Source organism: Perca fluviatilis, chromosome 7 (genome assembly GCF_010015445.1).
Source record: "Perca fluviatilis chromosome 7, GENO_Pfluv_1.0, whole genome shotgun sequence".
NCBI classification, from domain to species: Eukaryota; Metazoa; Chordata; class Actinopteri; order Perciformes; family Percidae; genus Perca; species Perca fluviatilis.
In genome coordinates, this window is record NC_053118.1 from 20,313,640 (window position 1) to 20,337,909 (window position 24,270).

General features: G+C 39.1%; 4 protein-coding genes across 6 annotated transcripts; all 4 read left to right on the plus strand.

The window, feature by feature from the left end:
• Positions 1–635: 635 nt before the first annotated feature.
• Positions 636–8,240, plus strand: rbm12bb (RNA binding motif protein 12Bb). Its single transcript, XM_039806783.1, has 2 exons — positions 636–787; positions 5,662–8,240. Exon 2 carries the CDS (start codon positions 5,684–5,686, stop codon positions 7,589–7,591), a length of 1,908 nt encoding a protein of 635 aa, XP_039662717.1. The 5' UTR covers positions 636–787; positions 5,662–5,683; the 3' UTR covers positions 7,592–8,240.
• Positions 8,241–8,932: 692 nt separating this feature from the next.
• On the plus strand, positions 8,933–12,322 carry gra (granulito). Its single transcript, XM_039806785.1, has 7 exons — positions 8,933–9,186; positions 10,000–10,081; positions 10,187–10,245; positions 11,062–11,119; positions 11,306–11,412; positions 11,509–11,567; positions 11,795–12,322. The coding sequence occupies exons 1-7, from the start codon at positions 9,121–9,123 to the stop codon at positions 11,820–11,822; spliced, it is 459 nt and encodes a 152-aa protein (XP_039662719.1). The 5' UTR covers positions 8,933–9,120; the 3' UTR covers positions 11,823–12,322.
• A 984-nt stretch (positions 12,323–13,306) lies between these two features.
• On the plus strand, positions 13,307–18,090 carry upp1 (uridine phosphorylase 1). Of its 3 annotated transcripts, none has more exons than XM_039806788.1 (8): positions 13,307–13,527; positions 13,845–13,889; positions 15,850–15,961; positions 16,062–16,220; positions 16,325–16,439; positions 17,162–17,371; positions 17,470–17,616; positions 17,715–18,090. In XM_039806788.1, the coding sequence occupies exons 2-8, from the start codon at positions 13,849–13,851 to the stop codon at positions 17,864–17,866; spliced, it is 936 nt and encodes a 311-aa protein (XP_039662722.1). In that variant the 5' UTR covers positions 13,307–13,527; positions 13,845–13,848; the 3' UTR covers positions 17,867–18,090. The 3 variants fall into 3 exon arrangements, with proteins under 3 accessions (XP_039662722.1, XP_039662720.1, XP_039662721.1); XM_039806786.1 differs by having other exon boundaries at positions 13,309–13,527; positions 13,830–13,889; XM_039806787.1 differs by lacking the exon at positions 13,307–13,527 and adding an exon at positions 13,554–13,590 and having other exon boundaries at positions 13,830–13,889.
• Positions 18,091–19,613: 1,523 nt separating this feature from the next.
• stmn2a (stathmin 2a) lies at positions 19,614–23,955 on the plus strand. The gene is made up of 5 exons (XM_039806789.1): positions 19,614–19,771; positions 21,651–21,746; positions 21,928–22,100; positions 22,230–22,421; positions 22,553–23,955. Exons 1-5 carry the CDS (start codon positions 19,753–19,755, stop codon positions 22,610–22,612), a joined length of 540 nt encoding a protein of 179 aa, XP_039662723.1. The 5' UTR covers positions 19,614–19,752; the 3' UTR covers positions 22,613–23,955.
• The last annotated feature ends 315 nt before the right edge of the window (positions 23,956–24,270 follow it).

Sequence of the window (24,270 nt, forward strand, 5' to 3'; positions counted from 1 at the left end):
ACGATGTATCGTGAAAAAGAACGCTGTAACTGTAGCGGATAGCGGTAGGGACTTCATTAACCAGAATGCAATGTGATGACTTCCGGTTGTTCCGTAAAGTATTGTTTTGAGTGTTCTCCATGGCGTCCGTCTCATTTATTATCATGTTTATTATACAGTACTGTAAGGAAAACGTTAAAAATATCCAGAAATTCTTCACCTGCTGGGTAAATACATATCCGATACAATAGTTGGCGTCATTCTCCCCTGCATAATCTCTTGTTCCACACTTCAGTCCAGTTGGTAGCACACATCACATTACAGGGAAGCATCCGACTGTTTTGTGGTCATTGTGAGGTAGCAGAAACAGCAGAGTTCTTGTTAGTTGTAGGAAATGTGTATCAGAAAGAACATGTTGGAAAAAATGAAATGTTTCGGGATAACAGGAGCAGTGTAAAGAACATACTGGAGTGTGGTGAAAAACAGACAAGGCAGAACATACTTGGTCAGCTTCCTAAATACATCCATGATGAGAACAGACTGCAGGGAAATCTGACATACTGGACACATAGGACACTGTAGGAGTTAACTAATTCCAGAAGATGGCAGTAGTGCAACGTTAATGATGCAAGCTGCCGTCAAAACCCAATGAAGAAGAAGAAAAACGGGAGGGGTGGGGGTTGCCAATCGCCAATAAACTCTGAAGAAGAAGACTAGACGAGAGCGACAAGAAGCCAAACCAAACTTAACTGACCTGAACATATCCGCTATTCTCGATTTTGCACTAGAGTCTGTGCTTGTCGATTGTGTAAGTTTTGTCGTTAGTTATGTGGTGTTATTTCTAAAGAATATATTCTCTTAGTCGCAGATCAGCGTTATCTGTCAAATGAGTTAACGCTCAGGCCTATCGTTAGCTGGCTAGCTACGGTTAGCTAAGCTCGACAATTTGCCGTGCTTTGTTTGGACGGCAAGGACGCCAGCAATGTTCGCCACATTCTTGGCTAACACCAAGTTACATCTTATACCACGTTACATTCGTTTTCGGTTATGTAACGTTATGTTTTTGTCACTTAACGCACATTGCGTTTGGGTTGATCAACCGGCGTTATTAATGGCGACAAGCGTGCTATGTGTGTTCGGCGTAACGTTACATTACAGTTGGCTAGCTAAATGGCGTGGCACTGTTGTTCGGTAAACCTGTAGCTTAATGCCCTTATGGTTGATTGTCACCTTGGGAATATTCTAGCTACGTGTCACGCACTTAAATTTGCTAACCAGCTTTTGCTCGTTTTTCTCTGACACGAGTTAGCAGTAGGCTAACGTTTGTGTGTAACGTTAGAGCTGACGCTAGCTAACCCTGAAGTTTCGATGCCAGTTTTAACAGAGTAAAACGTGTGGAACCAGAATAGGCTGAAATGTATTGTAGCTGTGTATTCCCAAATGCGTGAATTCATTTGTATGAATACATTCAAGTGTTAAAAACTTTTGATCAAATTAATTCAAATGTTTGAATGTGTGAAATATCTGAACAAATAGATTTGTGTTTTAAATTGTTAATCTGTCAATACTGTCATGAATTCATAGCCTGAACAGGCTTGCAAGACACCATTATTCACAAAGACCAGAAACTGGGGTAGTAACAAACTAAAGTAAACCATCCTGATGTTTTTTTCCAAGCTTAAGAAACAAAAGGTAGCAAACTTATAAGCATTAGTTATACTTCCATTCTGTCATCGTCAGTGCATCAAACAAATAGATTGCATTTGTTTAACCTGTTAGGAGACCTGTAAGTGTGCATGACACGTTATGACCAAATGAAAGATTTGCACAAATGATTTCCAGTTTGTGAGTGCATAAAGAAGACTTGCACAAAGGTTTGGAATTGCACAGCAAAGGTTTGCTGTAACAAAAAAGGTTTGCAGATAAACATCTATCTGGTTATGGGTGAAAAAAGTTAACACAGGCGGGGCTCAACGCTAACTTTATAAAGTGGTTGCCAGGCTTGGCAAACAGGCATCTGCTTTTGGCTGCCGAAATGGACAATACAGTTGCCATGTTTTAAACTGCCTATATTTGGAGCATTTTCATTTCTTGTGTAACTATACCACATATTTTAACAATGAAACGATGAGAGAATGGCTTGCAATATAATTTCTCATTCCTCTCAAAAAGGGGTGTAACAGATCACAAAACTCACAGCTCTGATAACTGTTTCGATTCACAGATCACATAAATTCAGAATCTGCAAAAAAAAAAGGGGGGGGGGATTTAAATGATTAATAAAAATGTAATAACTTCAGAATAATTACTTTGTTTAGCAGTTTAAAGTAAACGCTACCTTTTATTCACATCTGTGTTTTTCTGACAACAGCAGTGACCAAGTGCTAGTTTGTGTCTTTTAGCTCATAGCTTTAGCGGCATCACGGTTGTACGTCCCGGTGTTGGAATCCCCTACAGTGAAATACAGTCACACTTTACACCGCTTAGTGGTCAGCATTTTAACTGTTTAATCCAGTTACTACTGTAGCTAACGGTAAGCTAACGTTACCTGCTGCCAAGTGTAACGTGTTATTAGTGTTTACTAGCCTGACATGCAGCGATGCTTCTGTTGCCTCTAACTTCTGTTTCAGAGCATCTGAGAGAAGCGCAGACATTTAAGTGGCACTGTAACGAGGTACCAAAATCCACATTGCTATTCCGTCCGGTATGTCCCGGGCACCGTTGGCATATTAGCATGTGTTGCGCACAAATGTAGTGTTTAATCTTCACTGAGACAACCATATAAAATGTTGACATCTTTTGAAATAATATTTTCCATTTTTGTAAGTTTTCATATTTAAAAAAAATAGAACAGGTGGTTGCCAATGGGGGCAACCAGAGGCCACGAAACGGTTGCCAATTGACTCAATCTGTTACTGTGGAGCCCTGACAGAACCTAGTACGTTTTTCGGAGGAGTGAGGCAGAGGGAGTGCAGGGCAGCCACAGACCATTGATGCATAATAAAACCTGGATGCAGAGTTTGAAGTGGAGCCTTGTTCATTCCTGTTAGTTGCTCAGTGGTGCATGAAGCCAAAAAATTACCTGGATGATTTGGCCCATAGAGCAGGATGACTAGTGACCTCCGCTAGCTGATCCAAAATAGTTGAGCACTCTAACTTGAATGGGGATTAAATTATTTAATTGTGCGGCTCTTCTAGATTTTCCAAATATTATTAGATCTAATAGATCAAATTCTGATAGTGAATTCGGTCATTTTGCAGGGGTTGTGACTCTCAAACTTTTTGCACCCACAAATGAGGTAACTGCAAACCTTTGTGCAAATCTTTTTTATGCACTCGCACATTAGAAATCATTTGTGCAAATCTTTTTCATTCACAAAATATTCACAGCTAAAGATCTCCGTATGGATTCAAAAACTAAATCTAGTTCAGATATTTTTCACACAATTTTATTTGATCAAAACGTTTACACATTAACATATTTGAATGTATTCATACAAAATGTGTACATTCAGATATGGTGATGCATACTACAGTACGTTAGACCCCATTTTCTTTCCATAGAGGTGATGTTAGTTGGTTTTATGTCATGTCAGGATTTGTCATACAGGGCAATTGAGACATACTTTTGTCACACTAAGTTTTTATACCGTTAAAATTGTGGAGTGATTTGTGAATCCTTCCTGGTGATGCATTTACATGCTGAAGTGAAGGTATGACAACCGAACTTTGCCATTCATATGCCACATATGGAATACAAATGATGTACAAATGAACGTCCTGACAGTTGTGTTGAATGGTTTATGAAAATAATTTTGCTGACTTCAGATGGAAATTGTTTTGCTACATGACGGCACACTGTCCTGATGAGGAACGCTGATGAGAAGACGATTACACTTTCTATGGAACAACTGTTATACTTTATCCGTTTGCACCAAAGTATACAGAGGAGGAAATGTTGCAGAGCGGGACAGGGAATGGGCAAGAAGAGGAGACACTGACGCTATTGCATTAACCAGAACGCCAGCCTCTTGAATGCACAGACTGCAGCAGTGGTGTACATTGCCAAACAATTCAAACATAATAGTGTTTTTTTCAGCCATGAATGGGATATTTTGGAAACGCTGTTATAGCGAGGTGGCGCTACAGTGGATGAGTCTTTTGAGGGTCAATGCATCCTGATTTCAGCGTTCTCCTGCAAATATGCTATAAAGTTGATGATTGAGTTGTGCGTGCTTTGTAGCTTGTATTGTTTGTCAGAAACATGGTGTTCTTCATGGAGCAGAGACTGTCCAATCAGAACTACTCGTAGGTGGAAAATCTACAATCGTGGACGTGTTTTGGCGAGTGGAGCACATTAACATTAAATTTGAAAATTCTATTTTGGCAAAAATATTAATCTAAAATCAGGACTCATGCTTTGGGAAATGACGGATAATATATATATATATATATATATATATATATATATATATATATATATATATATATGAATAAACCAACATTAAAAAATTCAAACCATTATTACATGTTTCTTTTTTGTTTTTTTTTTGATATATATATATATATATATATATATATATATATATAATCCGTCATTTCCCAAAGCATGAGTCCTGATTTTAGATTAATATTTTTGCCCAATTGGAATTTTTATATATATATATATCTCAAAAACATGTAATAATGGTTTGAATTTTTTAATGTTGGTGGTTTTTGGCTAGTGGTTCTGTTGAATGACAAATTTGAAGATGCTTTAGTTGGATTGTAGCTGGTGCTGATGTAGCGAATGCAAATGCCTTGTAGATATTGTGCCATGACAACGGTGACATTGTCCTTGCTGTATAGTAGCTGGGTCCCAGTTGAACTGCCTTCTTCCAAGTCTGCATTTTAAGACCTATTTTATGATGGATCAACAGCGCTGTCCCATTCAGAAGGCCCCTCCAAATACACTGGGAAAATAGTTTACCCTGTTGTGATCACTGTGTTGGCTGAATAAGTGAAAATAGTTGCTGGTAAACTTGAATGTTTCGGACCTACAATTGTGATGCACTACACCTGGATGCAGCATTAATGTTGGGAGGGTCATAAACGTAAAATGATGGTTATGGTGAGTCACTGTGGGCTGTCACATTCTGGGAGGTGACACATTTTCAGTCCATTAGCCTTCAGCCTGGCAAAGGCAACACGTCAATCAGCTATGTTTGATTAAACAAGTGGCCTTCATCACATTTTATTTGCAAGATGAATATTTGTGATCCAGTCAGGCCAGTAGGGGTTTTCAGATCAACTTATATTTGACTGCTCTAGTTGAATCATACATGATGAATTGGAATAGTTAACCTATGGGGTGGTTGATTAAAATGGTCTGATAAAACAAATATAGGGGAAAAAGGTTGCTTATTGTGCCAGATAGAGTTGATATTGTGAGTTAGGACGTTCAACTCTGGAGCGTGAGCTACAGTCTCTGTTAAATTGTTCTGTTCACGCAAATTTAAATTTCATATCCATCTTAAAAGCGGCTGTTGTTGACATTGATCGTAATGGTGTCCCTTGTCTCTGATGTCCTTTGTCTCACATTGCTATTCCAGTTCAGTTGTTATATTGGACTGCCAGGAAATTGACGCTGGGCTAGTAAAGCTCCGTTGGCAATAATGCTATTCTATACCCTTTTGTCTGCAGGTGCTGTTGTTTGTACTTCAGCATGGCGGTCGTCATCCGTTTACAGGGACTAAGAGTCACAGCAGGTTCGGAGGATATTCGCAAGTTCTTCGCTGGCCTCAAAATTCCAGATGGAGGGGTGCATATAATTGGTGGGGAGCTTGAGGAAGCTTTCATTATCTTTGCTTCCGATGAAGATGCAAGAAGAGCCATGACACAGTCAGGAGGTTGCATTAAGGGTTCACCTGTTCAATTGCTACTAAGTAGTAAAACAGAGATGCAGAACATGCTTGAAAGAAGTACAACAAATGTAGAGCTAGATGAACGGAGACGACTTGAGGAGAATGCAAGACGTGCTAGAAGATCTGTGGATCCTGAGGTGGTCAGGAGATCGGCTAGCAGATCAGATTATTCCCCTCCCCCCCATCACCAGAGGGCTTCAAACACTAATGATGACTTTGTGCATGTGTTTCTAAATGGAATGCCTTTCTCTGTGACTGAAGAGGAAGTCCGTGACTTTTTCTTTGGTTTACTTATTGATGATATGGTCTTATTGAAAAATGCACAGGGTGCCAACAATGGGAAAGGTATCGTCAAATTTGCAACAAGAGAGGATGCACACGAAGCCCTGAAGAGGGATAGGAAATACATTGGGTCAAGGTATGTGGAGGTTTCCACAACGACAGCAGACTTTTGGCATCGGGCTACTGGTAAAGAGTCAATGGCTGTCAACAACTTTGAAAGGGATAGATCACCTGTTCGCCATCAGAGGAATCCACATCATGTCAGGTCACAATCTCCTTTGAGGCCGGTTTCTTCCGACGATGAGTACTGCGTTTTGATGGAAAATCTGTCCTTTGCAGTGGAAAAAGAAGACATAAAAAAGCTTTTTCGTAATGCAAAGCTTGAGGATGACCAGATCCTACACTTAATTGGCAGTGATGGGAGAAGAACTAGATCTGCATTTGTGCTGTTTAAGAGTCTGCGTGACTATTGTGATGCCTTGACTCCTGAAAAAAGGCAGTTTTTCAACCGATGGATTTCTACCCGGCCAATCTCGAGAGAGAAAATGATCACCCTTCTGGAAGCTCAGAGCATGGATGTTGGACCTTCTGAAAACTCTGAAATGTTTCAGGAGAGGCCTCCATCTTACCCCAGTGATCCTTATGACTCAGAAAAAATTTGTGTGTTTGTGCGGAACCTGCCATTTGACGTACGGAAAGTTGAGATCATGGACTTCTTCCTTGGGTTTAATATCACAGAGGACAAGGTGTTTGTGCTGCGTGACCATAACGGTGCTGGAGTTGGAAAGGCGTTAGTTCTCTTCCGGTCTGAGGCAGAGGCTATGAGTGCACTCTCTCTCAATGGACAAAGGTTTCTCGGGTCAGAGGTCACACTGAAATGCATTTCACGTTCTCAGATGCGGCAGTTGGGTGTTGAGCCACCAGTGGTGCAAGAGCCAATTGTGCAAGAGCCAATGCCAAGAGAGGAGCGGTACTCAGGCAGGAGAAGCGAGGCATCCTATCGCCTTGGTGACACAGAGTACCCCGACTTTAGGATTTCTCGTGATGGTAATATACCAATGACCAATGCACAGGCTCACATCCACGGAGGCAGAGATTATGAGCCCCATGCAGGAGGCCCTCATGCTCCACAAGACAGAGGTAATGGCTTTCGTGGTGGCTTTGGTCCCTCAGTGCAACATTTTGACGGTCCCACTTGCGTAAAGCTGCTTAACTTACCATTCCAAATCAGAAGTGAAGAAATCTATGACTTTTGCTATGGATTTCGCATTATCCCTGGATCTGTCTCACTGCAGTATGACCAGAGAGGAAAATCTAAAGGCTCTGCAACTGCAGTATTTGAGTCCCGTCAGGAGGCGTTGACAGCAGTTGAGGAACTGAGTGGAAGACCAATAGGTCCAAGAAAAATACAGCTATTACTTGAGTAAAAGTGACATTGCCTTGCATGGCATCTAACATGCCCTAGCAGTGTAGGTTGGACATGTACAGTGTTGATTAAGGGATAAAATTGCCTTGTCTTTTCTTTTCTTTTTTGATTACACAATACAATTGTGAATACCTGGAATTTAGTTTTTTTTTTTTTTTTTATTATTAGGTTATATAGTCTTTTGACTAAATATGGGGTTTGTATGCATTTTTTATCTTAAAGTGAAATACTAGATTTTTGGTTGACATTTCTTACATTTAATTTACAATATAGTGTGGAATAATGTTGTGAAATGTTATTTTTTATATAAAAATGCATACCTTTTTGAATTGTTATAGTTGAATTGAATACGTTTTTCTTCACACATCTGTCACTTGCAGTGTAAACACATTTTGCTTGCCACATAAACCTTACTTATATAAAGTGCAGGTTAATCACTAATTAAAAGGAATCAGTTAGTGATAACTTTTAAGATTAGTTTAAATAGGATACCCTTAAGTGGTTATCTGTGGGATATACAGTATTTGCCTTTTTAAAAACAAAAAGGTCCAAGAGCAAGATTGTAAAACAAGATAATAGGACAAGTGACCACTGTGAGATCTGTAATATGTATTTCAAATTAAAAAACTTGTAAACTTTCTAAATTTGAAGTACTGGTGTGGATGTCTTAATAATTATCTCATAGGCCGCAGTGTGTTAAAGTTAAACCCAGATGATATGTTTGAGGGTAATTGTAAATCATACAGTGTCACAGAAAGAATAATACTCAGTAACCGTAATACAGCATGCTTTCTGCCACACAGCATCATTTTGTAATTGATAACATGTCACTTACAACACACAATACAGTAGAGACCTAATTTATTGATGCATTTCGATATCGATCAATCCAGCTTGATATGTGCTACGTTGACGAGAGGCTAATGCTTGGTGTATATATCTATGGGTGGGGGACGTTATAAGGTTAGCCTACAACCATAGACAGTATATAAGCATCGACATAAAAGAAAAAAAAAGTTAAACATCATTTTAGGTTTGAGGGACAGAACGACTTCCGGTTCAACCGGGACCGAGGAGTCTTTGGTGATGGGATGTGATCAGGATGTGATGACACCATAGGATGACACCGGCAGGCGATCCTCCAACGCCAATAAACATAGTAGAAGAAGAAGAAGTTAAGCAGACAGAATATCACGCCGAGGGAACTTTTTGAAACAGGTGAATATTTTAACATAAAACGTCTCTTTTTTTTTTTTAAGTCTACCGGCTACATCGGTAACTCATTACTTACCGGTATAAGTTATTACGCCAATGCTGCAAGCTAGAATTATGGATTCGCAGAGTTCGAACGTATGCATGTCATCTAATCGCTTCACGTTTTATTTTGTTTCGTTAATGTTATAATGCGAGATCATATACAATCGTTAGACGCAGTCCCGACCGTTAAATAAACGGATTCGTAAAACAACCGCTTATGATGCACCGTTATCATACAGACCATGGTAACACAGATGTCTGCCATGGACACTGATGGGCAACAAGAATGTTCCCAGTAACGTTACCTGGTTGGTTTCCAAAGTTGCTTCTTTCATGAAGGTAGAAAGATTTCGACAGTTTTCGACAACTTTTTTTCACCGACATGTATTTATGTTAAGCTTGCTTACAATTAACCTAAAGCTAATAGGGCCAATTTAAATCGTTTTTGTTGAATTGCTCACGTTAGCTGTTTTGCTACACTCAACCTGGGACAATCCCTGGTCAGTGTTAAGCTCGTTTCCTAGTATTTCTTATTTCTAAATAAGTTAGGTTAAGGACACTGTCAAATGATGCAGGATACTTGATCTAGCTAATAATAATAATAATAGAAACCTATTATATACCTGTCTGCTATGAATTGGGAAAGATCAGTTGAAGCCTGACATCTGAATAGACCTTTTTCACGGCAGACATGTTGACATGTTATAGTAGGAAAAGCACAAGTGTATTCAAAACCATTAATGATGGCTGAATTCCACTTAGGAGAGGCCCTGATATTGTTCATGCTGACTCACTGAAACAGCTTACTGGGACACTTGATGGAATTGAGCCATCGTTAAGGTTATCAATTTCAGCTGTGCTCTTCCTACTATGACAAGTCAAAATGTCTGCTGTGAAAAAGGTCCATAGTAACGTTATACATGCCACTTGAGTAAAAGAGTTGTGCCACTATTCCTGACATACAGCCAGTGGCTGTGACCCACTTCAGGACCCCTAATGGTCTGCAAACACCACTTTACAAAGCACTGATTTATAATATATTGAAACATTAGTAATGCCTGTAGTAATCCAACACGGATCAGTATAAATGTGATGAACACGCCTTGTAGAGTGTAGTGGATTTAAAACATGTTTGAACCTCACTGACACTAGATGGAGGTATCAAGAAGAAGGATCCTCCAAAAACATCTGGAGCCTGCAAGACCCCTGCGCCGCTGCATTCATGTTGACAGTGGTAAGCAGTCTGCACCAGTTGGTCAAACTTATAGGAATATCAAAGTTTTTGTATTGTGTTCATATATAATGACATGCTCTTATAATATTGTATTACTTAATTTAGAGCCCATAATAAATGCTGCTACATGTGGACAGGCACTGATGGAGGAAGAGGATGAAGAGGTAAAGAAATCCCAAAGAAGACAATATTTAAGGGTTGCAATTTACAATTATATTCCGTATCAATTATTCTGTTGATCATTTTTTAATCATTTGTAAAATGTAAAAATTACATAAAAACAAAAGCTGCAAATCACTGAGGTGTATCACATTTGAAACTTTGAAACCAGACAATGTTTGGCATGCTTGATAGATGACACAAATTACTTATTAATTAAAAACAATTACTGTATATGGATTATCAAAATTGTTGCTGGTTAATTTTCTTTAGATCGACTAATCATTTCAGCTCTTCAGTATTTTAGTGTGATTCACACTTTGCATTTTTCTTTAATTAAAATAACTTTAAATAAACCATTTGCCTGTTAAGCAGTTTATTTAGGCAACATTAAAGCTTTAGTGTGTAACTTTTTGATATTAATGAACGTCCGTTACATTCAAGCCATTGCCAAATGAGTTGATGCAAAGCTAATCAAGACTATCATCTCTACACAACTCTCTCTGTATTTCTCAGTATGGCTATGTTCAGAAGATTATGTCGTACGGTGACTTTCGCGCCCAGAAACTCGAGTGAAGATAATTCCCTCTTCTGAAGAGTCCATGTTTTTTTTAATCCTCCGTGTCATCCTTGGCTACTAGCAACTGCGTTGGCGATGGGTGGGGGAGCGTGCGCAATTACATAAGGCTTGTATCATGTGGACGCGCCAACAGTGTTGTTGTCATTAATTAGAATTCTTCATGGGGGAGACAGAAACTACGCACTATAGCTTTACATTTTCTAAAACTATTCTAATGTTCTTCTAATGTTATGCTTAATAGGCAAATATTGGCATAGAGCAGTTCTACAGGATTGTCAACCTCCACAAACAGAAAGAAGGTAAGACACAAAGTGTTATTGTATGCATTTCTGTTCTGAGGTTGTTTTTTCCCATATTTTTTATCTACAGTATGGGTTTGGCAAAATGCCACTGCATTGACAGAATATCAACCTACTTTTGCCTTTATTTTGATTTGCCTGATTTGAACTCTTGTCATGTTGATTTTAATATATATATTTTCATAGGCAGAATATCTTACACAAGAGAATTTTTAATTGGTCTGGCAAGTTCTCCTGAGGCCAGGAAGAAACCGAAATTCTTGCCAGAGCACCCCATAGTGCTAATGGAGGCAGTAAGTTGGGTGTTGGTATTCAATTTTATGCTGGTATCCTCTCTAAATAACAGTGTGCTGTTTGGATTAAATAATGTTCGTATACTATCTTAACAGAGAGATCTTGGGCACCTAAGGCTTCATGAAATGAGATGGAATGGGGGAAAAGAAGACATGTGAGTTTAATTTCATCAAATTAACTCTCGTGAACAGTCTAGATTATGATTTGAATTGAATGCATTTATTAATAATAATAATAATATATTTTTTTAATGTATATTAGCCCTGACTCATTACTGGTTTTACTGTATGATTTACTATTGCTGTTGGGTTCAGTGTGGTATCTTCATTAAAATTAAAAGGTATATACATTACTGTGTAAATATATATTTTCTGTTTTTAGGGACGAAGAAAGGCTTCACTCGCCTTAAGACATTTGCACAGGTGTTCACTTCCCAAAGAGTGTTTTTTTTTTTTTTTTGCTGAGAAATTAGTGAATTTAATTTAACTTGTGACATTTAAATTTGCATGTTATATTTGTTTGAGATTGATAACAGTTTGCAGTGAAATTGCACAAAGTAATAATACTAAACACCACTTATGTGCTTAAGTATGAGTATTGCATGTTTACATTTTCTACTGTAAGATTTTGGCTGGAGTGAAGTATTTAAATTTTGTAAAAAATAAACCTAGACATAAGAACATTAACGGCTGTTCGTCAGATGTGGTGGTAATGTTTTGCTTAAAGAAACTGGGTAATGCAGACTCATCATCACTTATATTAGTCATAAAACAAACCCTACCTGCAGTGACAGCGGTCAAAATGATGTTTGTCATCAGCTGTATTAGCTGGGATTACATCAGAATTGTAATTTAACGTGTCTTACTAAATATGTTAACTTCTCTTATAAAGGAAAGTTTGACCAAACAATTTTGTGTTGACATTTTCTTTCTTGCATGTAATTCAAACTTTTTATGTTTATATTAACAATGTATCAAATGACTATGTGTAATGTGAAAGATACTGGTCAACAAACATTAACACAGGGAAACAACTTTTTAGTATATTTCACAAAACTTTGCTCATATCATCCCCATTTTCAGCCTCAGCTGGCAGCTGTTTTCACCAGAAAAAGCTCTAATAAACACACTACACTCTACCTGCCCAGCACCGAACGGCTGACAAAGTTTGTGAATAGCTGTCGAAGATTTCCCCTCAGGGGTTGGTGAAGACCAAAACGGAGCATAAATGAGTGAATATTGTGCCTAAATCCATCAGGATGTATAAATAGACAGCTGTTTGCTAACACATTCAAAATCTATTAATGCAGATTTAATTGCAACAGCATTAAACCTTGTATTCTACTTTATATGTGAACTGACATGGCCTCTCTCTCCACAAGAATAGATACATTTGCTAGATTTATCACATTATACTCAACATAACTACAAATCAATTTTTCCACATGATCAAGCACTCACCTTTTTTTTTATATGCAGCAAATGAAAGGGAGATACATATTCCACACTGCAGGTATTTCAAAATGTGGAACCACCGTAATGTATCGAAGGCACTTAATATCAGGTAAACTGACTTTATTTTAAGTTTTTCAGTCATTAAAGACCAGCTAATAAGCAAAGTGTTGAGTTAAACAGTCCTTAAATTAAGGTCAGTATTCTATTTAAGATATTTCACATCATTCTTTAAAAGTACCTGAATACACCTGTAGCATATAACAGAAAAGGAGCCTAGTGAGTTACTCCCTTGTTCTGATGGGTTTGAGGAGGGTTCTATGTGGAGGTTATTAGCCTATCACTGTCCTCAAAATATAATCAAAGTGTATTATGAAGCTGCCAGAAATCATTTGGCAACATAGGCGGTTTTTACAACACGCTGTGGGTTTCCATGCGGACATCGGTGAATGTGGTAGGCCTAACTCCACGTCTGCTCTATTTGTCACCTTTGTTCGTGACCGAGGCGGAGTACTCTACACGCTTGTGACGTGCTCTACGTCACGTCATTGTTCCATACTGGAGGCTCACGTTACGGTGTTCACGTCAGTTCAGAGAGAGCGAAATCATTTTTTCAGAAACGGAGGAAACGGACACCGTCAGTCAAACAGCCACATACCAAAGGTAAATGTCTTTCTGGTGTTTGTAGCCTTTGGACTTGTTTATCCTGTTGGCTTAATCTCAAAGGTAAAGATGGAGCTAATTGACTCCTTTCCCCGCTGTGAGCGATGAAGTGGTGTGTGTGCTGCGATGTCTGATTAAGAATCTACGCCGGGGTGTTTTAATTTTCTTAATTGTGTTTTAGGTTAGGCTATTTTCTGGTCACATACGGTTAAGTACAAACCCCCAGTTTGCAATTGTAACGTCCAGAGGCTGTTAGAGCTTGGTTTTGTACTCGGTCACTAAATAATTTTGTTCGGACACAGCTTTTCATTTTTCAGGAAGATGAATCCAAAGGACGACAAGAAGACCGATTTATGCCCCAGGTGAGAACTTTCACTATCCTAAATTAACCCTTAATCCAAACGTTTGTTTAAATGGTTATGTATGTGTGGACACAGTAGGCTAGGTTCAGGCTATGCTGTAAGGTGTAACAAAGGGTGACAGGATATCAGGACAGGCATGTTTTCTTACCAAGTAGCCTATGTAAAATGTTGGTCTTATAAGTGATTTAATTACAACGGAAGTGTGTCAGTAGGCCCACTTTATTTCCACATTGTTTAGCCTACAATTAATAATTAATTTGGCAGATAGTGTTACTGCTGCTCACCTAAATCTGTGGACTGTCCGCTGTGTGGACTATGTGTGGACGGCATGGTAACTGGAGAAGTGCCAGTTCAGCTCCTGTGCACTGCCAAGGTGCCCTTGAGCAAGGCATCGAACCCATTAGTGCAATGTATAGGTCCTGGTCCATGTGTGTGGATTTTCGGGCCTCTGTGTAATAACTGACAACTGAGTGAAAAAATTTAATTTCCCCTTGCGGGATCAATAAAGTATGTCTTAATCTTAAAATCACATTTTTTAATTTATTGATAGTATGTATACACTCAGTTGTCAGTTTATTAGGGTTACCAAGCTAAAACTAATTTAATTAATTCATATCAAATTATAAACTCTATCTAGAATAGAATACAGTTCAACAGCAGTGCAAACTACATCCTCCAAACTGTCTATACAGTTAAATCAACACCTCTAAAACAGTTTAAACTAAAATTGAACATTATAACCCACATAAAGGTAGGATTTATTGCAGGACTGTATTATTATTATTATTAATATTATTATTATTATTATTATTAATAATAATAATAATAATAGTCTTTATTGTCCACAAATGTGGAAAGTTACCTTCAGCTTCACTGATTGGTTTAAACACATCATAGTAAATCACATGTACAATAAATATCGCGGCCCGCCAGTGGAGGGGGGGGTTGCCCCTGACCCGGAGGGCTGGCATCAACGTTAGTGGCCCCCCCCCCCGCAACGGTGGTGGAGCCATGGTTTGGGGGGGGTCGCTCCTCCGTTAGACACAGAGCAGCAAAAGGTGGGCCAATGTTTCCTTTTTATTTGTTTAAAGGTTGAAATATCAAAGACGTTCCACTTCATGATTGTGTCCCACTTGTTGTTGATTCTTCACAAAAAAATTACAGTTTTATATCTTTATGTTTGAGGCCTGAAATGTGGCAAAAGGTCGAAAAGTTCAAGGGGGCCGAATACTTTTGCAAGGCCCTGTATATACAACAATAACGGATTACATTACTTTTAACTAGCTGTAACTAATAAATTGGCAATGGAGTGTATGTATAGTATGCAGGTTTTGTATGTGCTGCTGAAAGCATTGAAAAAGTACATTTGGTAAACCTCAACATCAATGGGTTGTACCTGAAACAGTACTCAGAATAACACAGACTTCTCTGTCAACGGTTTTCATCTAGACCATTTTTTCAGTACAAAATATTCCTGATGAAAGCTTTTCACATTGAGGTCTATGGGTTTTCAAATTTAATGTTTCACTATGTATCAGAAATGAAATTCCCACACCCTCTATACCCGGGTGGTGACCACCAATCTCTCAAGAGACTCCTATCGTAAAAGCACCCGGACAATCAGTCAGGAAACGGGCAGGTCACTGCACTCATCACTGCAGGCCCTTCACACCCTGGACACAACCTGTTCCAGCTGCTCCCCTCTGGTAGGCGCTACAGGACACTGTACGCCAAAACAACCAGACACACCAACAGTTTGTGACAGCAGATTCTTATCATTTAAAACAAAATATTTGCATAATGCATAGTCTTAGATTTGGTTGAACTGACCTGGCATGGAGATACTCGCATATCAGATTTGTTCAGCCTCTTAATGAATGAAATTAAATAAAATGGCAATTCAGTCTTATTGTCATGCTAGAACTGACCCTTTAAAATCTGTTATCCCCCCCCCCCAAAGCCCTGTTTTTGTGCATAACCCACACCTGGACGCACTGAAAGATGACGTCCTCTACCACTTCGGTTTAGGAACCAGAACTCACGACCTACCAGCTATGTTTGGTGATGTCAAAGTAATGATTTTTTTTTTTACATTTATTTTTGGGAAATAAATCAACTCCATAAATCATCTTTATTCTGCTATTATTTTATGTTTTGTGTGTTTTCCTTCAGTTTGTGTGTGTTGGGGGCAGTCCTTGGAGAATGAAATCCTTCATCGAGTACATTGCTGCTGAGCTCAGTATGGAAGACCCCAAATCAGAGTACCCAAACATCTGTGCTGGAACAGACCGCTATGCTATGTACAAAGTTGGCTCTGTACTGTCTGTCAGTGTATGTAAGACCTATCACAACATACAAATAGTAGTAATCCTATTAATCTGTGTATTTCTATAAAAAAAACTACATAGATGTGAAAATTGTGCTATGTTTTGCAGCATGGGATGGGCATCTCATCTATTGCCATAATGTTACATGAGCTAATAAAGCTCCTCCATCACGCTCATTGCACAGATGTTACAATTATACGCATTGGGACATCAGGTGGAATAGGTAAGCTTATTATTTACAATATGTATTTAGAATGCCTGATAATACATCTGATCATTCATGTGTTGCATTATCAAATCACAAAGACTGCTAACACTCCAAGAATGCTAGTTTCCCTGTGATCCTGTAAATTACTTGACTTAGACTCCCTGTGTGATAAAATGTCATTTCCATGAGATGGTTAGTGTGGTCATACAGTAGATGACTTTAAGTACTGGGTGTTGTCCACAAAGACACCTTTTTCATAGGTGTACCACAAGAGGGAGTCCAAAGTCCCTTAGATTTTAGAGCAGTGTCATCCAATATGGCTTTTTGCGATTAGCCCAAGATGGGACTTCTCAAGTTTTCAGAATAAGAGAATTGATATGTATTCTGATGTATACCAACCTTTTTTCTGAATATGTCATGAATTATTGGGGGTTGTTCTGTGGCATATTTTTGAAGTCCACATGAATCATTTCCAGCATGGCTAAAGGGTATATTGTGATTTGATTCTAGGAACTGTGACTACATTGTAGTAGACTGTTACACTGAATTAGAACTTGAACTAAAGACATTATCTCAATCATTTTAAGAAATTCTTTAGATGTTGTTCATTTGGAAATGAACATGATGCTAATTTTACTTGATATCAGTCTAGTATGTTTCAACATATGAAAAATAATTTTTATTTGAAGCTTTCTGTACATTCAGACTATAATTTATTATTACTTGCCATTTTTCAGGGCTTAAGCCTGGCACAGTTGTTGTTACCAAGCAGTCTATGGATGCCACCTTCCTGCCCAAGTTTGAGCAGGTGATCCTGGGGAAGACGGTGGTGCGCAATACTGATCTGGACCAAAGCCTGGCTGAGGAGCTGTTGCAGTGCAGCAAAGAGCTGAACCAGTTTGAGACCGTGATAGGCAACACCATGTGTACACTGGATTTCTACGAAGGTACTGATGCATTGATGTGTTAATCACATTTTTCACCAACATTTAAAGTATTTCAGTTGCAATGTTCATCTTTTCTGTCTGTCTCATCAATCACCCAGGGCAAGCCCGTTTGGATGGTGCTTTCTGCTCCTACACTGAGAAGGATAAACAGGACTACCTCACTAAAGCCAGTGAAGCAGGAGTCTGCAACATTGAAATGGAGTCATCAGTTTTTGCTGCTATGTGCAAGCTGAGTGGTCTACGAGGTACGAAAATGCAATATCAGCATCATTATAGCTGACAATTTATAGCTGACAGTTGTTTTCTTCTCGTTGACTTTCTAACATTTATTTCTTGTGTAAAGCGGCCGTGGTTTGTGTGACATTACTGGATCGGCTGAAGGGGGATCAGCTGAACGAGTCTCAAGAAGTTCTTCGCAGTTACCAACAACGTCCTCAGATACTGGTTGGCTACTACATTAGGAAACAGTTAAAGGCCAAAGCAGTATGTAGCTAAGTGCAATAGCTATTACACTGATATGCAAGCATACATAAAAATTGTCTCTTGAAAATATAGCGCAATGCACTAACTCAGTTTTAAACATGTTTTATACATTCTATGCTCACCAATAGCCATACCTGTAATACCTCCAGAATCTTGAAGTTATGCACTACCTTTTATTTATCCGTTAGATAGTTAAATGATTTCACTGTCTTAATAAACCGGAATGTGCTATTTAACTTTTGTTTCCTCTTGAATTTAACTTAAATACAATTTAAAGGTCCCATGACATGGTTCTCTTTGGATGCTTTTATATAGGCCTTAGTGGTCCCCTAATACTGTATCTGAAGTCTCTTTCCCAAAATGTAGCCTTGGTACAGAATTACAGCCACTAGAGCCAGTCCCACAATGAGCTTTCCTTAGGATGTGCCATTTCTGTGTCTGTAGCTATTGAGTAGAAGAGAAGAGGGGGGCAAGGTGGAGGGTGGGGGTGTGGCCTTGACCAACTGCCACTTTGCTCGTTTGAAAGCCATGATGTCTCTCTCTCGTGGGTGGGCCAAATTCTCTGGGCGGGCAAAGCAGAGAAAGGGGAGGTAACCTTTCCCCTTATGACATCATATAGGGAAGATTCCAGATCGGCCCATCTGAGCTTTTATTTTCTCAAAGGCAGAGCAGGATACCCAGGGCTCGGTTTACACTATCGCCATTTCAAACCACTGGTGGACCAGAGGCAGGCTGGGGGGAACTCATATTAATGTTAAAAAACCTCATAAAGTGAAATGTTCATGCCATGGGACCTTTTAAGTGAGTCTTAAATGTTATGTAGCAGCATATTGATCAAATGTCTTTATATAAGGCGGCCTCTGTTTTATGCAACATATAAAGTTCCTTATACATAAAACCGGTTCATGACTTTTGGTATGTCTGTGCTTACAACGGTGCTGTAGCAAAATCAGCTCAAATAGAATGTAAATAGTTTTAATGAAAACCAAAAGAAATTACACTGATTTTGATAAGTTAGTGTATTATGTTGGTATCTGTTGTTTCAAAATGTGTATATCTTGTTCTGCAAAATGTATGTTTTTTTTTTTTTTTTTTTACGATTAGGCTTCTCAATATCTTTTATAAGAAGCTAAAATCTGCAAAAAAAGTCACTTATTTTCAGAGACAAAAAAATCCACTGAATGTATTATCACTAATAAATCCTCATGCAGTCTGAAGTTGTTTGTTTTATGTTCTTGCTCATAAAAGTAGCACAGGTACATCCTACAGCTTTTTCTCGGTGCAGGAAGCACTATGTGAAGCAGGTGGTTTGTTGCAGTATGACCAACGATATGAACACTGCTGACTATTTAAAACAAAGTAACTGAAGTTCTTGAAGATGATCGCTATTGAAACACTGTTTGACTGATAAACAAAGGTATTTGTTCTTCCCTTAAGCCCACTCAAGAACATTTGCCTATAATCTTGATCAGTCAGCTATGTGAACATCTTAAATCGTTTAGATGACAACAACATTGCTGTCAACTTACAAACACAATACAAATAGCCTACTTACAAATAGGCTATCCATTGAGATAGGCCTATAGGCAATTTTCTCATAAATGTGGATACACTGAACCGCAACTATCCGGTCTGGAGAACATATTAATCGACTTCCTTGTGTGTCTGCGCTTTCGCCACATTTGAGTCGGCTATACGGTCACATACATGTAGGATGCTGAAAATCGCTCTGCGCGTCAGAGGACGAGAGGAGGGTCTGTTTGCGCGCTCCCGTGCGTGCCCACCTCCTGTTTGCCATCCGATCCTAGCCCGGTCTATTCGCTGACTCAGTGCCTTAAGCAGCATCACCGCTCACCTGAACAGAGCTACAGCATCCTCTGCGGAGAAATACATCAGCCATGGCCAAAACAGCAACCGGTAAGCGTGTTCAGACAGGTCATGTTTAAACCGATGCATGGATGTATACGGATGTAACCCATGGATGGATGGATTGATGGACTTGTGACAGCTCTTTTCTGTTTAAAGCCCATGTCGGCCTGGTATTGTCTAGGTGGTCGTGCGTCTGTAATGGTTCAACTCAGAAATATTCTATTTTGAATGATTACAACTAAGATCTCTCACCTTGATATTTCTCTATCGACACTGAGCCTTTTGTCTCAGCTAAAGAGGCTGGTAATAAAGACAGCAAGAATGGGCTTACAAGCGCAAGCATCCTCCGTCATTAGGTTACTGAAATGTCTCCTTCATTATCCTCATCTACGTCAATGTGTTAGTGCTCATTTGCTTTGATCTTGTATTGTGTAACAGTTTATAATCCGATAACATGGACTGGCCCTTGACAGCTTTATTTACAACGCCGCACCTGCGGTTCATGCTACAGCGGCCCCAACATGCAGCATAATGCAGACGGACCCCACCCAAGATGCTGTGCTGCCCACCATTTAGCCGACAAAAAGCTGAGAGTGCTTTATCCGTCTTGCTTTTATATTACTTTGATTTGTTTATTGCTATGGTTATTTTATAGGCTATATATATATATATATATTTATCCTGAACGCGATTGTTTCATCTGATCATTTATTTGGATTGTTCCTTTGATTTGTGCCTGTAGCTTTTTTTTATTTCTTTCCGTGCCAAGGATGCATCACCAGCTGTGACAGATGGGCTGCCATTTATTTCGCAAAAAAAAACAACCTTTTAGCATATGAACAAATGCAAATTTAATCGTAGGAGTTAGCACACTGGATCTTAAATTATCAGATAAGACTGTATAGCCTGCATTAGTCATCTCCTCTGATGGACAGTTATTGTATGCCAGGCATTTAGCACATTTGTTTTCATGGGTTTCTTTAGCCTCTGTATCTAAAACATTAGTGTTGCCTTAATATGTATACACAACCCTCAACCTTGGTTTCTCAAAAATGTAGCAGGATGCTAATAAAAAAATGATCAAAAAATAAATAAATGTATTGATGGCTTGCAGACTGGCTTCATTATGGTATGTGTGGTGGCAGAGATATAGCGGAGGAGACAGTTGCATGGCAGGGTGGGAGGCAGGCCAGCCCTGCAGCAAGGGGCCGCTTCACACACTGGCCTTTGCAGCAGAAGGCTTAGCAGCACTAACAATCTGTAGTCTTCTTTCAACAGCCAGGTGGGCACTTTGTCAAATACAGGAGAGAGCATGGAAAAAGTGACAGAATTTGCAGATGAGATTAAAAATAGTCCGTAAGGAACTGGTTGAAAGCACATCTTACCCCAGATCTAGTATAAAAAGTCAAGACTATCAATCGGTTGTATTTGACAGCAATGACAGCAACACTCCACAATTAGGTCGCGATAAGACAGATAGATATAAATGTTTCTTATTATTGTGATCATGACGGGACAATTAGCTGAGAGTTGAACAGGATATTAAATAACTTGATGCACAAGCCTGTCTAATCACTCTTCTTATTGCAAGTGAATAAGATAGGCACTCTGATTTCTTGATGATTCAAATGAGTCACAAATGTCTACTGTATACTATCCAATAAAAGAATCATAGTTTGATCACCCTTACATTATACATGTATCCATATCATCAATAAATTATTAAGCAACAGGGCACAGACACACTAGTCATCTGATGCTAATTGTTTTATTGTGCAAATGTTCCTTTCCTAACTTGTGATATCTTAATTTGGAAATATCTCAAGTATATTTATTAATTGGTGACATTGTTTGTACAGTGATATGTGGTAATGATGTGTGTTTTACTGTTTTCATAAGATGCTATGGTGTGTTTATGTTCCTACAGCATATAAAGAGAAGATGAAGGAGCTGTCCGTCCTCTCCCTCATCTGCTCCTGCTTCTACCCAGAGTCACGCAACAAGCTTGTGTGTGAGTTTGAAGGTATGGATCAGCTCAAACATTGATTTTCTATCTGATCAAATACATTTGCCTGCCCCCATGGATGTATATATTCATCCTGTAAATACAGACGTTAGTAATAATGACATATTGTTGGACTGAAATATTGTGTTATTGGACATTGATTTTTCTGGTGTCATCATCATGATTGTCTGATTTACAGACATGGAGGTGAAAGCTATAAACAAGCGATCCTCTGGCCAGGCCTTTGAGGTGATTCTCAAGCCTCTGTCTCCAGTGTCAGATGTAACCCACAGTCTCCCCTCACCCCCCAAGAGAGATATCTCTTTGGAGGACATTGAGAAGAAACTGGAGGCTGCTGAAGACCGGAGGAAGGTGAGTATTTTACCTGTTTGAAATAGCTTTGGGTGTTTAAAAAAAGAAGAAAAAAGGAAACACATTTTATATACCGTTCAAAATTAATCAATTGGTCTATTTTCCTATTTTTTGCTCTACATATTTTAGTTTCAGGAGGCCCAGGTGTTGAGGGCTTTGGCAGAAAAGCGAGACCATGAGAGGGACGTGTTGCTAAAGGCCATGGAGGAGAACAGCAACTTCAGTAAGATGGCCGAGGAGAAGCTCCAGATGAAGATGGAGCAGATCAAGGAGAACCGTGACGCCCATCTGGCAGCCATGATTGAGCGTCTACAGGAGAAGGTGAGAAATGTAGAAATCTCAGTTGTGTGTGTGTTTCTTCTTTGTGTCCACCTTCAGACTGAGAATAGCAGAGTTTGGGCGCTGCCTGCAGCTGACTAACATTTCTCTCTCTGTTGTTCTGCTGCATTCAGGAGAGACATGCAGCTTTGGTGCGCAAGAACAAAGAGCTGAGAGAAGAGCTGACAGCATGAGCCTCACTCAAGTCCTGACTTCCATGGTTCATCAACGTCCCTCCATCCAGTCCCGCCCAACCCTCACCATCCTCTGAACAGACACCCAACCCTAGAGGCCGAGAGGTTCGAGGACCTCACCACCACATCACATCACAACACACCACACCACACCACCAGTACTCACCACTATCAATATAATCAGTGAATACAAACATCAATAACACACATCTTGAGAGTTGAATGGATTTGTTGATTTTCGAAAAAATGAGTGAAATTATGGCTATTATTTTGTAAATACTTTTTTCTTAAAGTCTATCTATCTATCTATCTATCTATCTATCTATCTATCTATCTATCTATCTATCTGTCTATCTATTTATCATGGTAGGTGAAGTACATACAAGGCTTGTACTGTACTGCACTGTACAATTTCAAACATTTTGTTTGTGATTAATTAACGTTTCAGTTCTTGAAATTTGACTCTACAACCATTTTCTTGTGAAAGCCGTCAGTGTTGTGAGTTGGCTGTAGACTGACATTTGCAGTGTTTCCTGATGATGTCATGATGATGATGTTTCTGTGTCTTCGTAAAGAATGACGGTCGGTGTACTTACACCACAGGCTCCTTCCAGATATCAACGTATCCCATCTGTATCTTCCTCAAGCACACCCACACATTCTCAACACGCACGCTTGGAACTTAACAATACGCCAAACTCTACAGATCTATCAAGTGTCCACCTCCTCTGAAATGAGCTTGATAATGAACTTGATAGGTGCTTTATTGATATTAAGAATGTCTTTGCCCAAAGGGGAGCAACTGTTTATACACTTGCAGATTCCCTCTTACTCTGACAGCGCCATTTCATAATGATTCCATCTTTAGCTAAATCAGCAGCTCTGTTACATACACAGTATTTGAGCATTAAGCTCTTGAATGTTATGACACCATACTGGTCCCATGCATATTGTCTTGGACAGTGGAATGTGCTGTTGCTCCCATCTTGATATTGATAGTGTGAACATAACGTATGTCTGTGTGGGTGTGTATGACTGCAAATTTACCACAAGGCACCATTAGCCTCTGCTCTCTTTAGGGGATTAGATAGAGAATGAATGCCGAATGCTTTACATTCAGCACACTGAACTAGTCTCTTTTTAATATACAGTACCACTGACATCTGCCTGCATCCTCTGCTGCTTGTGTTTCTCCCTTCATATATTTCTCTGTCAAAGCTTTGCTGAATAAAGGTTTGAGGTTCTGTGAACATGGCATGCACCATCTAATACTTTTTTGTGCTAAAAGAGGAGGGAAAATGTAAACTGCCAAATAAAAATCAGTTATCTACACATCCTGAGAATTGCCGTCTTCCCCTAGTTGATTTTTCATTCGTGTTTTAGTCTAGTGTTATTTTAATTTGGGATATTGTATACCATGGCATAAATCAAAATATAGTCAGGCTTATTCCTTGAGGGTTAGACTAACATGTAATAAACATACAAAATGAGCCATCCATCAGGCTTGTATTAAACAATGTTCCTCCACTAGGTGGCAGTGGCAGATTTTTTTTAAGCCAAAAAAACAAGCTGAAGCCCATACCGATCCAAAAGTAGGCTATAGGGCAAAAGTTCACAATGTGCCAAATGCAAATATTAATATAATAACAAAAACACAG

Coding starts and splice junctions, on each gene's coding strand:
- rbm12bb (XM_039806783.1), top strand. CDS start 5,684: ATGGCGGTCGTCATCCGTTTACAGGGACTAAGAGTCACAGCAGGTTCG.
- gra (XM_039806785.1), top strand. CDS start 9,121: ATGGGCAACAAGAATGTTCCCAGTAACGTTACCTGGTTGGTTTCCAAA. Junction 10,082..10,186: donor CTGCATTCATGTTGACAGTG/GTAAGCAGTCTG, acceptor TACTTAATTTAG/AGCCCATAATAAATGCTGCT. Junction 11,568..11,794: donor AATGGGGGAAAAGAAGACAT/GTGAGTTTAATT, acceptor TTCTGTTTTTAG/GGACGAAGAAAGGCTTCACT.
- upp1 (XM_039806788.1), top strand. CDS start 13,849: ATGAATCCAAAGGACGACAAGAAGACCGATTTATGCCCCAG. Junction 13,890..15,849: donor AAGACCGATTTATGCCCCAG/GTGAGAACTTTC, acceptor CCCCCCCCAAAG/CCCTGTTTTTGTGCATAACC. Junction 15,962..16,061: donor CTATGTTTGGTGATGTCAAA/GTAATGATTTTT, acceptor GTTTTCCTTCAG/TTTGTGTGTGTTGGGGGCAG.
- stmn2a (XM_039806789.1), top strand. Junction 22,101..22,229: donor CTGCTGAAGACCGGAGGAAG/GTGAGTATTTTA, acceptor TACATATTTTAG/TTTCAGGAGGCCCAGGTGTT. Junction 22,422..22,552: donor TTGAGCGTCTACAGGAGAAG/GTGAGAAATGTA, acceptor TGCTGCATTCAG/GAGAGACATGCAGCTTTGGT.